At 48.9% G+C, this 14,906-nt stretch overlaps 1 protein-coding gene across 1 annotated transcript in view; it reads right to left on the reverse strand.

Annotated features, from left to right (window-relative positions):
• carmil3 (capping protein regulator and myosin 1 linker 3) overlaps window positions 1–14,906 on the reverse strand; it is a gene marked incomplete at its 5' end in the record, with an annotated part of 79,477 nt that overhangs the window by 29,927 nt on the left and 34,644 nt on the right. The window contains 4 exons of the mRNA XM_079750613.1: window positions 1,098–1,202; window positions 6,862–6,938; window positions 12,453–12,530; window positions 12,907–13,016. Coding sequence (XP_079606739.1) covers window positions 1,098–1,202; window positions 6,862–6,938; window positions 12,453–12,530; window positions 12,907–13,016 — 370 coding nt within the window. The remainder of the gene's footprint in view (window positions 1–1,097; window positions 1,203–6,861; window positions 6,939–12,452; window positions 12,531–12,906; window positions 13,017–14,906) is intronic.

The raw sequence follows: 14,906 nt of genomic DNA on the forward strand, positions 1-14,906 counted from the left end.
CAGCTCGTCGGGAGCAGTTAGGGTGAGGTGTCTTGTTCAGGGATACCGACACACAGCTAGGAGGAGCCGGGATCTAACTAATAACCTTCCTGTTACAAGTCAAACCACTGTACCTCCTGAACTACTGCCCCCCTTCTTGTTGGCATGGGATTGACCTGCCCCAGAGGCAATAAAAACCCTCGCCCTGCCATGCTCTTCCAGCTGAGCCACACATGATATATTAAGGACCACAAAAATCAATAAATACACAAATAAAAATCAATTTAAATAAATAAAACATGACAACAATTATGAATTTGAAGTTGATCCAAAAATGAATAAATCAGAGTAAGTCAAAATATGAATAAACCAAAATTATGAAGAAATGAATGAATAAATAAAAATTATATAAACAAAAAATGTGAAATAAACTAAATACCAGTATGAATAATATGATTTGAAAAAAACAAAACACGAATTACAAAGACGTGAGGCCCCCTTCCTGCCCCACTAGACAAGGCCAACCAGTGTGGTCTAATCCTGGACCAGGGCCTTACCTGGTCCCATGTAGACCAGGACCTTACCTGGTCCCATGTAGACCAGGACCTGAAGTGGTCTCATTTAGACCAGGACCTGAAGTGGTCTCATTTAGACCAGGACCTTACCTGGTCCCATGTAGACCAGGACCTGAAGTGGTCTCATTAAGACCAGGACCTGAAGTGGTCCCATGTAGACCAGGACCTGAAGTGGTATCATTTAGACCAGGATCTGAAGTGGTCTCATTTAGACCAGGACCTGAAGTGGTCTCATTTAGACCAGGACCTGAAGTGGTCCCATGTAGACCAGGACCTGAAGTGGTATCATTTAGACCAGGACCTGAAGTGGTCTCATTTAGACCAGGACCTGAAGTGGTCTCATTTAGACCAGGACCTTACCTGGTCCCATGTAGACCAGGACCTGAAGTGGTCTCATTTAGACCAGGACCTGAAGTGGTCTCCTGTGGACCAGGAACTTGGGTGATCTCATGTGGACCAGGGTCTCAAGTGCTCTCCTGTGCACAAGGACCTGAATTGTTCTCATGTGGACCAGGATCTTAAGTGGTCTGGGACCGGACTCACCTTAGGGAGTCTGGGGGCACCTTCATGGAGGCCAGGCTGACGTGGGTCAGGCTGAAGGCGGAGCTGAAGAACTGGCGGAAGGTGGGCAGGGAGTCCCTGGCTCTCCTGGGAGAGAGGGGAGAGAAAGGAGAACAAGGAGGGTGAGGGATGGATGTTGGAGCTGGACCAAGGGGGAAGCCCACCTTTGATACAAAATGTACATAACTTTTGACCACTGACACAGAGCTTTTTTATAATCAACATAAAGTGGATGAATTCCTCCAGTCCTGCCTGGAATAATAAAAACTATTTATTTTCATTTCTTTCCAGAAAAGATTACAATTGTTTGTGACATGATGAGCAGACCTTCCTGTTTGGCTGTGAGTAAGAATGTATGCAATTTATTCAGCATTTTAAAGCGTAGACGGGGATAGGAAAGATATTAAATTCAATTTCAGGTAAACCAGAAGAGACGTGAGAGAGCAGAGAGAGGCAAAATGAAGGATAAAGCTGAGGACATCAGACACCAAAAGATGAAACGCAACAACAGAGAGGAAATGAGATAGGATGGAATACAGTGAGTGAGTGAGTGAGTGAGTGAGTGAGTGAGTGAGTGAGTGAGAATGCAGGTAATTGTACAACTTCGATGGCGGTAAAGCCATTCGAATTGATTTGGATTGAGAAACAGAGCGAGAGACAAATTTCCTTTCTTGTGAACGACAAACACACACACACACACACACACACACACACACACACGTATGTCCTTCACAAGAAAGGAAAGCTCTCTTTGTATATATGTGTATATATATAAAACAGACTACTTCGAACAAAAGCGAGCGAGAAATAACAAGACAGGAAATAATAAAGTCAGGCCTGAGAGATCTAGAGAGAGAGAATTACTATATGAGGGAAAGGTTAAGAGACAAACGAAAAGACAGGAGTTGGTAATGAAGGATAAATGAAACGAAGGGACGTAAACCGAGACACAGAGAGACAGAGAGAGAGACAGAGAGATAGACAGCTGTTCAAGGCGAGGGCAGACGGCTGCGGAGCATGTCATTCAGCTGGGATCAGACCAGGCCGGCAGTGAGCCGGCATGAGGACCGTCCAGGAGCAAGGTAGAAGCTCACACTCAGCAGTTATCCCGGCCAGCTGCCACTGCGGTCCTCCCAGCCCAGGGAAATAAGGACATGGAACGGTGTGTGCATGTGCGTGTGTGTGTGTGTGTGTTTGTGTGTGGGGGTGAAAGTATGCAAGCATTCGTGCACATTAAAAATTGTGTGCAATTGTGTGTCCCCGTCTAAATGTGCAACTATGACAGGCGGCATTTGTAATATTTTGTCTGTGTGCATGTGTGTCTGTATCTGCTTGTGCGTGCGTTAAAGCCCGCGGCGTCGCAGCAGAGGAGCGACTTGTTGTGGTTGTGTAGGACAGCAGTAATCCAGTTCAGGTGGTTCTGAACTGTGTTTAACACTCCTTAGCAACCAGAACCACAACTCTGCACACACCCCTCCCTCTCCCCTCCCCCTCCGTCTCCCCCTATCTAGGACTAAAGCACAAATAATTCATCAAAGCAAAGAGTGGTGTTTAGAGGGCTGGTGGAGAGGAGAACCAGGAGGAGGGGAGAAGATGAGAGAGAGAGAGGAGCAAGGGAGAGAGGAGAGGAAAAGAGGAGATGAGATGAAAAAGACGCAGAAATCAGAGGAGAGGAGAGGAGAGGAAAGCGGAGAGAGCGGCGCCAGAAACTACTCAGCATAAACCCTAGTACTTTTCTACGAGCAGGACACTCTCGCCGTCCCACGGGGAAAACACTGTTGACCAACAGCTGAACCACTTCTGTCTAATCCTGTGTTTCCCCCGCCGTCAGATTTCGTCTGACGAGTTCGTCCTGCATCTCCGTCTCCCTCGCTCGCTCTGTGATTGTGTCCTCATTTACACGGCCCCCAGGGGCCTGTTCCCCCCCCTGCATTACATTACATTATATTACTCTGTGATCATCATCCAAACACTACTTTGATGGGCGACGCAGAGAGAAAGCGAAGGCCACGGGTCGAATAGCAATAAGGCGCCTCCTGAAAACAGAGTCAACTGCAAAGGCAGGACACCTTTGATTGGTGTCAGGTTGGGCTGTAGGTCGGCCAGGGTGAAGTCGAGTTTATGTTAAAGAACTTCCCACTGCAACAAACGAACGAACAAATGATAACCTTGTTAACAGCATTAAGTCACAAGCGACCGATTGTTCTTTATCGACTAAAGCAATCTACCTTAATGATCGCTCTCTATGCATTTCTATTCGCGTCTCTCATCTACATCATATTTCTTCCGTGAATGGGCACTGGTTTTAGTATTATACGTTTGGATAACTGTGAATGGAGTAAATGGCTGCAGTAGAAGTGCCACAGAGCAGTCATTTTAATATAAATACGGCACAGCACATGAATTGTGTGTTGTGCAGGTCCAGCTCAGAGACCTTCTGTTCTCCTCTCCAATTAACCCGCCGTCTCCCCCCTGGGGGAGTCCTTCCCTTCCCTTTAGAGTGTCGGCGGGTTAAGGCGACGTCATAAAATGTGGCCTACCAAGCCCTTTCAGACGGTAACTGTTCATAAGAGCCAAAACAATAAAATGTACTTGACCTTTAAAACTGTGGGCTCACTGCTAGCCTGTTGATGTGATAAGATGCTGCTAAAGAGGCACAGCGTGTTAGTATGTGGTGGCGACTTCTTCACATACTCCAAGACAGGATGAATATCTGCAGCCACTGCAAGCCTCAGTGGATGGAATTGTTTGTTAACCAACATGCTATTTACTCTTTGGGTCGTTAGCAGCTAACGGACTAAAGAGTTAATAGCATGTTGGTCGAGCTGGCGTCGATGAGAGAGGGCAATTCCTCGTCCTGGGAACCAATCAGATAGGATCTTAAATCGAACCTGCGATTGTATTGTGTGGACAACCACATCACAGAAACACACGATGACAGACAGCGGCGCAGTGTATGTTTTCCCGTCACTATAGAGGAGGAGAGGAACGGCAAGCCAGAGGCGCTGAGAGTCTGACTCCCAGGCCACCGATTAACCTTCTGCTCTCTAGGTCACATGTTCATATGATCCGGCTGACGTGGCTTCTGCTGTCATCCCACATGCCACAACATACCAACACACACACACACGTACACACACACACACACACACACACACACACACACAAAATGTCCTGTATGAACGGGACAGAAGAACAATGCTACACACACAGAAACACACAGACACATTAATGTCAACCAGCCTATGTTCAAACTGACTAATAATACAGACGCAGACACTTCCTGTCACGACCCTAACCCCTGCCATCACAGAAAAACACAGCTCAACTGACGACAAACAAAATGTCTCTCTCTTACATGGCAACAAAGCGCTCACTGTCATCACGTGGCTTCTCTCGGTCACCCACACACATACACACACCCGAACACACGCACACCGCGTCACTGCCTTGTGTCCATCTGGTCATCCATACGCGCTCTGATGAACCTGCACTGGTGTCTGTTGACACCTCCATGTGACAGAGAGTGTGCCTGTGTGCGTGCGTGGGTGCGTGCTTGTCTAACGGTCCAGCCGCACCAAGAGAGAAGGGGCGCTTGCTACTCGAAGATCTAAATACGGCGGGAGAGAGTGAATGGCGATGGGAGGGAGGGAGAGACAGGGGAGGGGGGGCGTTACACTACTCAAATTAATGAGGATAGGGGAGAGAGAGGCGAAGGTGAGAGAGAAAGAGAGAGGTGGGGACTGGAGGAGGAAAAGGGAGGTGGCGGGGGGAGGGAGAGTTAATAAGTAAGAAAGACGGGAGGGAGGGGATGAAGAGAGACAGGTGGAGAAGGAGAGAGAGAGAGAGGTTAGGGAGGGCGTTGGCGACAGAGGGGAGAGGAACCGACGGAGACGTGTGAAGGATGAAAAGGACGGAGGACGAGAGGGGGTGGAGGGTGGAGGGGGGGCATAGGAGGAGGTGGAGAAGGAGAGAATGGTAAATCAAGAGAGATAAAGAATAATCAATTGAATAGAAGGGTGCAAGTGAAGAGAAGGAAAACGATAAGGGAGGGAGTAATAAAAGAGGTATACAAAAGGGTGGAGAGAGGAGAGAAGAGATGATGAAGAGGAAGAGAGCAATGAGGAAAAGAGGTGAAGAACTAGGTGAAGGTCTTTCTAAGAGTAGCAGAATAATTGGGAAAGACAAAAAACGGAATTGGGGGAAAAGGAGACGTGTATAGAGAGATATAACAAAGGGAGAGAGAGAAATATTATAAATTGCGCGAACGAGCGAGAGGGGGGAGTGAGATAGAATATCAGAGGAGAGAGAGAAAAACATAAGAGAAATAGGGTTGAAGAATGAGGTGAGAGAGAGAAGATGAGACAGGAGGGAGAGATAGAGGGCAAGCAAGAGCGAAAAAGAGTGAGAAGGAGGGACGGCGATTGGAGGGAGACAGAGGATGAGCAAGGAGAGAGAGATGGAGATCAAATGAGAGAGTTAGAGACAAAGAGAAGGAGGGAGGGAGGGAGAAAGGGAGGAGACAGAGGGCGAGCGAGGAGGGAGGCTGGCTCCTGATGCCTGGGGATTGGAACAATAATTTGCTGGTGAAATTAGTCTCATTTTTCACCAACTTTCCCAGTGTAATGTAAGTAATGTCCTGGTGTAACCCTGCTGGGGGAAGCTGGAGTCCAGAGAGACCCCACAACACCAGCACTCCCACTACGCCTGCCTGGTGAACAGACACGCATACTGTAGATGGTTCCACAGAGTGTCTTTTCCACACACAAATATGCCTAAGCTCACCAAAACACACACACACACCCGAGACAATCCCCCCCACACACACACAGAGCTAAACAGATAATCACATACAAATACACACAGCTAAACAAATCATCACCAACACAAATTGCAGAGACCATCAAATATACACACACACACACACACACACACACACACACACACACACACACACACACACACACCTTGATCATTACAAACTCGCCTGGCCAAATGAGTGTGTACACATAGTCGCACACACCTAATTAAAGTAAACGCACACATGCAGGCAGGCACATGCACAAACACCCGCCCACACAATAGTGCACAGAGGGCGCTTGGGGTCCTCCGATTTCACTAATGTGACAAACAGATGTGAACATTAGTGTGCTGACACACACACACACACACACACACACACACACACACACACGAGAACAGATGAAGACAGGGGTAATAATAGCGTTAGCGAGGACCGGGGCTAAGCGCTAGTCTAGGAGGGGAAATAAATGAGGACAATAGCAGCATCTCCAGAGAGAGCTCCTCTCTCTCCCCTCCACCAATGGGAAACCTCCAGAGATTCCAAGGGGTGTAGCCCCAGACAGGATATTACATTGTTTAACGGCCCATCTGCGACCCCTCTGACACATGGGGATTCATATGTGAAGTATGGGAGGAGACGCTGCAGGTGGAGATGGGAGAGGAGCTGGTGGCGGGGGGGAGTGGAGGGTGGGGGAGGAATGGTGGATGAGTAGATGGGGGAGGTAGTGGAGGAGATGGTGGAGGAGGCGGAGGAGGTGCAGGGGATGGGGTGGAGGATAAAGGAGATGGAGGGAGGTGGAGGCGTGATGAGGGTGGAGAAGGTAGTGGAGTTTAAGTGGGTAGGCGTTGAAGTAAGTCCCAAGAGGAGCAGAGGTGAGGAGGGTAGTGGAGGAAGTTAGAGGAGGTAGTGGTGGAGGTAGGGGGGTAGGAGGAGAACACCCACCTGTGGGAGAAGGTGTTTTTGGACAGGTTCAGGTAGGAGAGGTCCGCACAGCAGCCCCGCAGGAGAGCCCCGAACAACTGGGAGAGAGAGGAAGAGAGAGAGAGAGAGGGGAAGAGAGAGGTAGAGAGGGGGCGAGAAAGAAATAGAGAGAGAGGGGGTGAGAAAGAGGTGGAGAAAGAGAGGCGATGAGAGGGAGGTAGTGAGAGAGAGAGTGGGGAGGGAGAGGTATAGAGCGGGTGTGAGAGCGGTAGAGAGAGAGGGAGACGGATGGGAAGAGAGGTAGTGAGAACGAGAGGAGATATATTATTTTTCGTACTTTCGAGACTTATTTAATTACACATACATCTTTTATGTTGAGTTTTAATTTCTACATGCTCCGGCAATGTAGGTTCCCATGCCAACAAAGGCCTTTGAACTAGAGAGGGAGAGAGCAAGAGAGAGAGCGAGAGAGCAAGAGCGAGAGAGAGCGAGAGAGAAAGAGCGAGAGAGAGCGAGAGAGCAAGAGTGAGAGAGAGCGAGCGTCGAGTTTCCACATTTACTTTGGCTCTCATACATTAGTGAAAAGATTACGGCATCAATTTCTTCAAACACAAATGCGATATTGAACAACCACACGAGTAATATGATGGATTAGCTTCTTACTTGGCAACGCTACTCAAATTACATGGATAAGTCGTAATACATCATTCTCAAAATAGCCTTATCAAGTAAACACCAACCCTCCTGCCCACCTCTTCATCCTTCCGGACCAGCAGTAAAAGAGCAGCGAGGACTTGAAAAGGATTTGAGCTTAAGGCCTATTGAACCAAATCTTCTTCAGCCTAGAGGGGGTGGGGGCGCCATAAGGCAAGCCATGCCCCCCGGCTGAGGCCTCGAGCTCCAGTCAGCAGGCACCGCTTTAAAACCAATTGCTAGTACCATGTGCCCTTGAGCTAGGCACCAGGCACCACACACAGAGGCCCCCCCCCCCCATCAAGGTCATCAAGCCGCTTAGAGGGAAAACCAAACAGCCCGTGTGAGCAGGTCTCTGCTCACTAAGAACATAATAAAAATTGACTTCCGGCCGACTTCTTGCGAAGGCCATCGCTGCACTCTTCAATGAGATTCAGGGGAGGGGGAGGAGGTAGTCTACCTTGTGAGGCATCTGGATTCTCGAGAACACAAACGCACAGGAATCATTCTTGCCAGGCTTCGAGTTATGCACTGCAGACCAATCATCGTCCTAAGAGGAGCGACGTGATCTATGATGCGTGACGGATGCTGATAGACAGATGGTTCAGCCAATCAAGTGCCAAGTATTTTAGGAAAGGGCCCACCCCTTTCCAAACAGTTTCCAAGGACGACTTCACAGATGGTTCTGCGTTCCAAAGCATCTGGCGTGCCTGGTTAAGGGGTGTGGCCAGGACGGTTCATTCATTTCATATGAGATGGCTTATTGACATGCACTGGATCAACGATGGCGCTTTAACAATTCAGAAGTCATTTATTGCGTCGGCTGAATCTGCTGGGTGCTTGCGATTCGTTGGCAAATGTCACACTTTAACACACTGACCTCTCTTTATAAATGTCACAGCGGTGACACTAAAATCGGGGGGGGTTGGAAGACTTTCAACTAACCTTTAAACTTCTAAATCAAACATCTTGCAGGGCCAAAAGAGGGTTTAAACGAAATTGAAGCGGTTCACACAGAGAATTGGACACATTGATTTCTTCGGGGCTGGGAGTTGGCTCCAAAAGCTGTGGTGTTGGTGCACCTTTATTCAAAACAGTGATTCATTCAAACAACACTTTAATGTGGCAACGGAGTGCAGAACGCCACGTACCTTCTGAAGTGCCATTTCTCAACCGCAGGGATGTGTCTTTAGCAGCAACAACACCAGGAACACATCCCAATACCTCCCGAGTACTTCTGGTGTCCCAACGGAGGCCATAAAATGGAGGCAAGCGCTGCGATTTCACACGAGGCATGCTGACATCAGGCATGCTACCTCCAAAGAATCCGGAGGATAAATGCTGTTTGAGCCCTTATATTGTGCGTGCGTGCGTTTGTGTAGGGGATAGGGAATTCCAATCAACTTGTTGAAATGGCATTAGAGTCTGGGATCTTGAATCAATGATCGGGCAAAGCTCTACCGTCTTATGACAACGGAGACAGGAAGGGAACCCGATGAAAACCATGACCATGCAGCTGTTATACCCTTTTGGTCCACTTAAAAGCAGGATGGATGTGTTGGATCTTAACATTGGCAGGAACACTAATAGCTGGGGGGAAAATAAGTTGGAGTTTCAGGTTTCACGTTCCTTTTAATATAAGGTTAAATGTGTAACCTGGTACGACATTAATGGATTCCGGTCAAATATTACAAAACGCAACGGATAGCCCCACTTTATCTCCTGCCATCCAAAACCATCTTCCCGTCTCTCACGCCGGGATAACCTCGCAGACAAATCGTTTCTCCCCGGCGGTGGAATCCATCATGGGAGAGTCCGCTAATCCATATTCAGCAACGTTTAGCATGTCATGTCGTGGCAGATGAAAACACAGCCTGATTAATAATTCAACCCACCGGGCCCCTCCGCTGGAGAGAAAAACAAAAGGGGTGACGCGCTGGCACGGCGGGCTCACCCGGGCAGAGCGAGGGGGGGGGGGCGAGCGACAGAGGACGTTAAACTATCAACGCTCGTCCTTTTAACAATTCATGGGTTTTCCTCTGAGCGGCTCCGTGGTCTGACCGCTGGGCAATGCGGTCTCGTAGAACCCGGGTTCAAGACCTGCCGCCATTCCAAAATGACACCACTCACTCTCGCTTTCGACTCTCGGCCCTGTCCGTAAAAACAGGCCCAACATCCTGTAGCCGTGGGAAGAGATACTAAAAGGTTAAACATGCAGATGAAAGATGTAAAGGCCCGTGTACACTCATCAAAAATCCCATACAATATTCATAGCCGCCATTAGCCGTAGGGAGAGTTGTTCCCTAGCATTCTTATTTATAGTGTCTGATATTCCCTCCCCTCCAGCACATTAAGAGCAGTGGGGATTTTGGTAAAGAACAGGCCGCTTAACAAGCCGTCTGACATGCACCTCTTAGGGCTCCTCTCCCTCATAGTGAGGTGGATGTGCCAGAGAGCCTGGGAGACCCTGGGGGGAGTCGGTGTAAGAAACCGTCTACCGTCTTGCGTACAAAGCGTGGGTACAATAGACGCTTGCGGTAATCCCCCATCAGCCATGCGTGGGGATCACGCCAGTTAGCTCAGAGACTCCGCAAAGTGGCTAATTTTTCATGGTACTTATTTGTGTTTGTGTTTTTTCTTTTCACGCCTGCTCTTTTCTTCTCTCCTTTATCTGTAAATGATCAGAAGTGTCAGGGGGCGGGTGCCAATTACACCGCCAGGTTTAATTGATTCCCAGAGAAGGACACTTTAAATAGCGGTGACAATAAATACTATTCGCCATAATAGTCAGTGTAACCGTGTTGCTGCGCAGATTGCCATGGAAACAATGAGCTTATTTTTAGCCATTGAGGCTAAACTTTTATCTAGAACATTTGAACTCCCCATTGAAGTCTTTTTACTGATATTTTCAACAGCCCGGTGTCATGTGCATACACAAGCAAAGTATTTGTATTCCGCCACGCAATTCATCCAAAATTACCACCTGAGGAATGCACAAAATCTGAGGATCAATAAAAGTTGCAGGTGAACTTTGCTCACCTGCAACTCCGCTGTGAAGCGGTGAGTCATTGTCTATTAGCCTAAGGCAGTTTTTAGTCCAATTTAAACGGAGCGTACCAACACCCTGTGATTCAATTGCAAGAATTTCTTCTGAAGTTCCCCTCACAGTGGTACTACCAAGCCACTGGTTTGACGGGGGTCATGATAACAAACCGATTGACACCTCGTTGATGTTTCTCAATTACCTCAAGGAGGCCAACAGGTCAGCTGGGGACGCTGGGAATCGAACCCAGTACCACAAGTCTATCCTGCCCCATTTTCCATCACCGCGTTCCCTCTCCCCATGAGACCTCCAGCATGCTTCCTCCATACATCAAAGCTATTAATAACCAAGTCAGGATTTCCACTGACACCCGGCGTGTTTGAAGCAGCCCCCGGTAACGGTATCCATGGTGAACACTGCTGTGTTGCTGCCCGGCAACGTGATGTAATGACATAACGGTGCACCAGTCAGTGTTCGGAAGCAGCATTCATCAGCACAAAAGCGGTTTAACGTGCCTTTACTGGTGTGGATTCATGTGCGTGCAGAACCACAACAAAGCGATCAATATGATTACCGTCAATGGGAGGATTTGATTCCCCTTTCACTATTAAATGGAATGTAGCCAAGTTAACGGCCACCCTGTCAGTGTTTAACCATTCATAAGCCTGACGTTAATGCCTCATAAACAACCCTGCAGGCTTCGTTAGACACATTAACAGTGTGACAATTGATTGGTTCCTTTCTGTTGTTGTTGAAAGAAATGGAGCCAATGCATCATGGTTTTACTGCATCAGAAAACAAAACCCATATTCAGGGTAAATATAAACGCATGAAATGTCGGGGACTCAACCTTTTATCCAAAAGGGACATTGCTTCGATCCACCATCGAACCACTGATGATGTCATGCTCAACCAGTTGCACTACACATGGCAGCGGGTGACAACGACGTGTCACTTGAAGTTACCCCTCTGGCCGACTAGTGACCAGAGGGGGCCAGTGTTCTACAAACGTTGACTGCTTGCACCATCGGAGGAGGTGGAAAAAAAAAGCCGAGCATGACATTGGGTGCGTACCAAAACGTTTTGTTCACTTAATCTTTGAGGAGAAAGAGTATCCGTTAGTGATCCAGCAGGAGGAAAAGAGCAGTATGGAAATTAATCAAGCATTCTTGTTTTTTGGATTGTGTTGTGTGGGTGTGAAACTCTGAAGCCCTTTCTGTGTGGGATGCATCGATGTATGCTCGGTACGAGGCCGCTTCGCCGGGACGCATTAGGGCACGTCTGGTCTCTCACTACAGACCGGACCAGTTGGTAAGATGGTGATCGACGACAACAGCTGGAGATTAAGGAAGCGAGGGGGATTCGCTACATGGTGACAGTTGGAACCGACCCCCGCTGTTTGAACGCCCGCTGATGCGTCTTTGCACCCTCACACAGTCACAACGCCAAACTGTCAAACGACGCAGCACCGCGCTAAAAATATTCACCAGTAAACCGGAGGTCTGCGCCCCAGTGGGGGGGAAATGGGTTCCGTCTGTTCGGAATATTAAACTGTCTCTGAGTCACCCAACATGTACGACATGATCCAAAACAGGACACTTGTTTGTGTACAACAGGTAAAAAATATATAGTTTCAATAATGTAGCATATGCTTTCAACTAACCATCTGAACCAGCTATGATGTTAACTATTAAGCTAGTTAACTTATTGCACTTTCTGCAGTAGAACATTATTTAAATGTCATGTATTTTCGGCTGTGACCATCTGAGATCATAAGAATATCTTATCTTCGGTCACAGTGTCTAGACTATAGCAGGCGGTCCCCAGAAGCAGTCACACCTGGATATAGGGAAGAACGTGAACAATTGGAACTCACTAAGTCCACAGTGCAGTCGGTCCCAGAGAGGTCGAGGTGGACCAGGCAGTTGGGCTGGGCCAGGAACAGGTACAGGTTCTGCATCCAGGAGAAGAGAAGTGCGTCACACACACACACACACACACACACACACACACACACACGCACACACAGTTTGAGGTTTGAGCTCAATGTTCCACTTTTAGAAAGGGGTTTGTTAACATGGCAGAGCATGTGTGTGTTTGTGTGAATGAGAATGCATGCAAGCCTGCCTGCGAAAGTGTGAGTGAGTGTGTGTTACCCTGCATGCATGAGTAAGTATGTTTGGAAGAGTGAGACTGTGCATACAGTGAGGGAATCAGAGAGTGAGTGTGTGAATGTGAGTCAATTTGTGTGTCACATGCGCATGTAAGGGTCCCAGTGTGTGTGGCCGACGATGTGTGCCTGTGTGCGTGCGGGATTGTGGGTGCCTCACAGTGGCGTCGTCTCCAGACAGCACCCCAGGGTTCCGGCTGAGGTCCAGGTGGATCAGGGAGTTGGAGTAGTCATCACTCGAGCACAGCGCCTGGGACAGAGACATCACACCTGGGGGAGTGAGGGAGGGGGAGGGGGGAGACAAAGAGAGACAGACACAGACTTTATTGGCAGTAGGGCACATAAATGCAATCCCTCAATTTCTAAATGAGTTCCTTCCCTGTATTTTTCTTATTTACAATATACTAGTGTACGTGAGTAAAATAAAGTCTGGTGGACCAGCATGACATCATTGATACACTTGGGGTGCGTTTGTGCAATTGCTGTGCAATGGTGAGCCAGTCCGCCCACCATTGTATGCCCGCAGATCCAGTCTAAAGCTTGTGCTTAGGCCAGATCATCAACAGTTGACATTGCCTTTAATGAAGCTCATTAATAGGATATCATTATCATAAGTATTACAGTCAACGAGGAATAGGATGTAGGAAAAGTTTTGGAAGAGTACGAGTTAGTAGGCCATATTTATTTGTGTCTGTCCCGCTTTTGGTTACAAACTAGTTGGAAACAGCGCCTGTGGAAAGAGTCAAAGACAACGGCTTCTGAACCACATGAGAGGAGATGGAGCCTCCGTTTCCCTGCAACCCAACACAAAGTCCTGGCTCCGGAGCGGATCCCGACAGACCCCCCCACGGGGAGGCCTGGACTGCTCATTAAAGCCCTCCGTGGGCATCACCTGCTGAGGAGCAAATATGGGGCGAACTAAAAATAAGAATAAACACACAGTCACCAACACACGAGTGGCGGGGGTTAGGACTGTGTACCAAAACGATTCCCCTCCAAACGCCCGGGGGGGTTTTGACGTAACGGTATCTGTGTCATGCCACACCCCCCCAAACCAACATTCCCTCTCCCCTCACGCTTGCAGTTTCCCTCTTCCTACCCTTCCCCACAGCTCTCCCCTCTCCCATCATACACTTCCCCATCTCCCTCCCCCCCGCCCACTCTCCCCTCCCCTCCGCACTGTGGCGTCATCAGCTCCCCTCACGCTCTTCCCCCCTCCCTTCTCCTCGTCACGCCCACACTCCCATCCCTACACTCTCGTGTCCTCGCCTCCACTCATCCTCTGCGACCCCTCACATCCTCTCCTCCCCCCTCACGCCCTCCCCCCCGGGGGACTGGCCGGCGAGGTTCTAAACCCATCATCCCCAATTTGGAGCGATTAGCAGGAAGTGGAGCCAGCGAGCGGGATGAGTGATGGGGAGGTCGGGGCCATTCTAATCCGTATCCATCCACTAGCGGGGCTGCAGGTACCGACTCCACCGTCGCTCCGTAATGACAGACGACTCCACCGGGAGGAAACTACACGTAGTGTGTGTGTGTGTGTGTGTGTGTGTGTGTGTGTGTGTGTGTGTGTGTGTGTGTGTGTGTGTGTGTGTGTGTGCTAATGCCTATCTGTCAGTCAGCCCTTGTGTCTATCTGCCTGCCTGTCTGTCCGTCTGTCTGTCAAGTGAGACACACACAAACAAAGACACAGAGACCGAGAAACAGAGTGGGGCAGAGAGGGAGATAAAGGGGGAGAGAGAGAGAAGGTAGCCGCCCTTGTGTCATTGGATGCATACGTTTGTAGATCTAGATGGGCGGGGTGAGAGGGGCGTGGCGTCTATAAATATTCAACATTTTAAAAAAGAGAAAAAACAAGCCTAGCTACTGCAAAGTCATCACCGTCCTTTCAGCACCCAAGGTCACCGACCACAGCTTCACCCAGCACCCTTAATACACTCCAACCACCGCGTCAGGCAACCGCCTTTCATGGAGAGAGGCATGGAGAGAGACATAGAGAGCAAGGAAGGGAGGGAGAGCGCGATAGAGAGAGAGAGCGCGATAGAGAGAGAGAGAGAGAGAGAGAGAGAGAGAGAGAGAGAGAGAGAGAGAGAGAGAAGACAAAGAGAGAGCAGGGAAGGGAGGGAGAGCGCGATAGAGAGAGAGAGACAGAGAGAGAGA

Source organism: Pollachius pollachius, assembly GCF_949987615.1.
Source record: "Pollachius pollachius genome assembly, chromosome: 14".
Taxonomy (NCBI): Eukaryota; Metazoa; Chordata; class Actinopteri; order Gadiformes; family Gadidae; genus Pollachius; species Pollachius pollachius.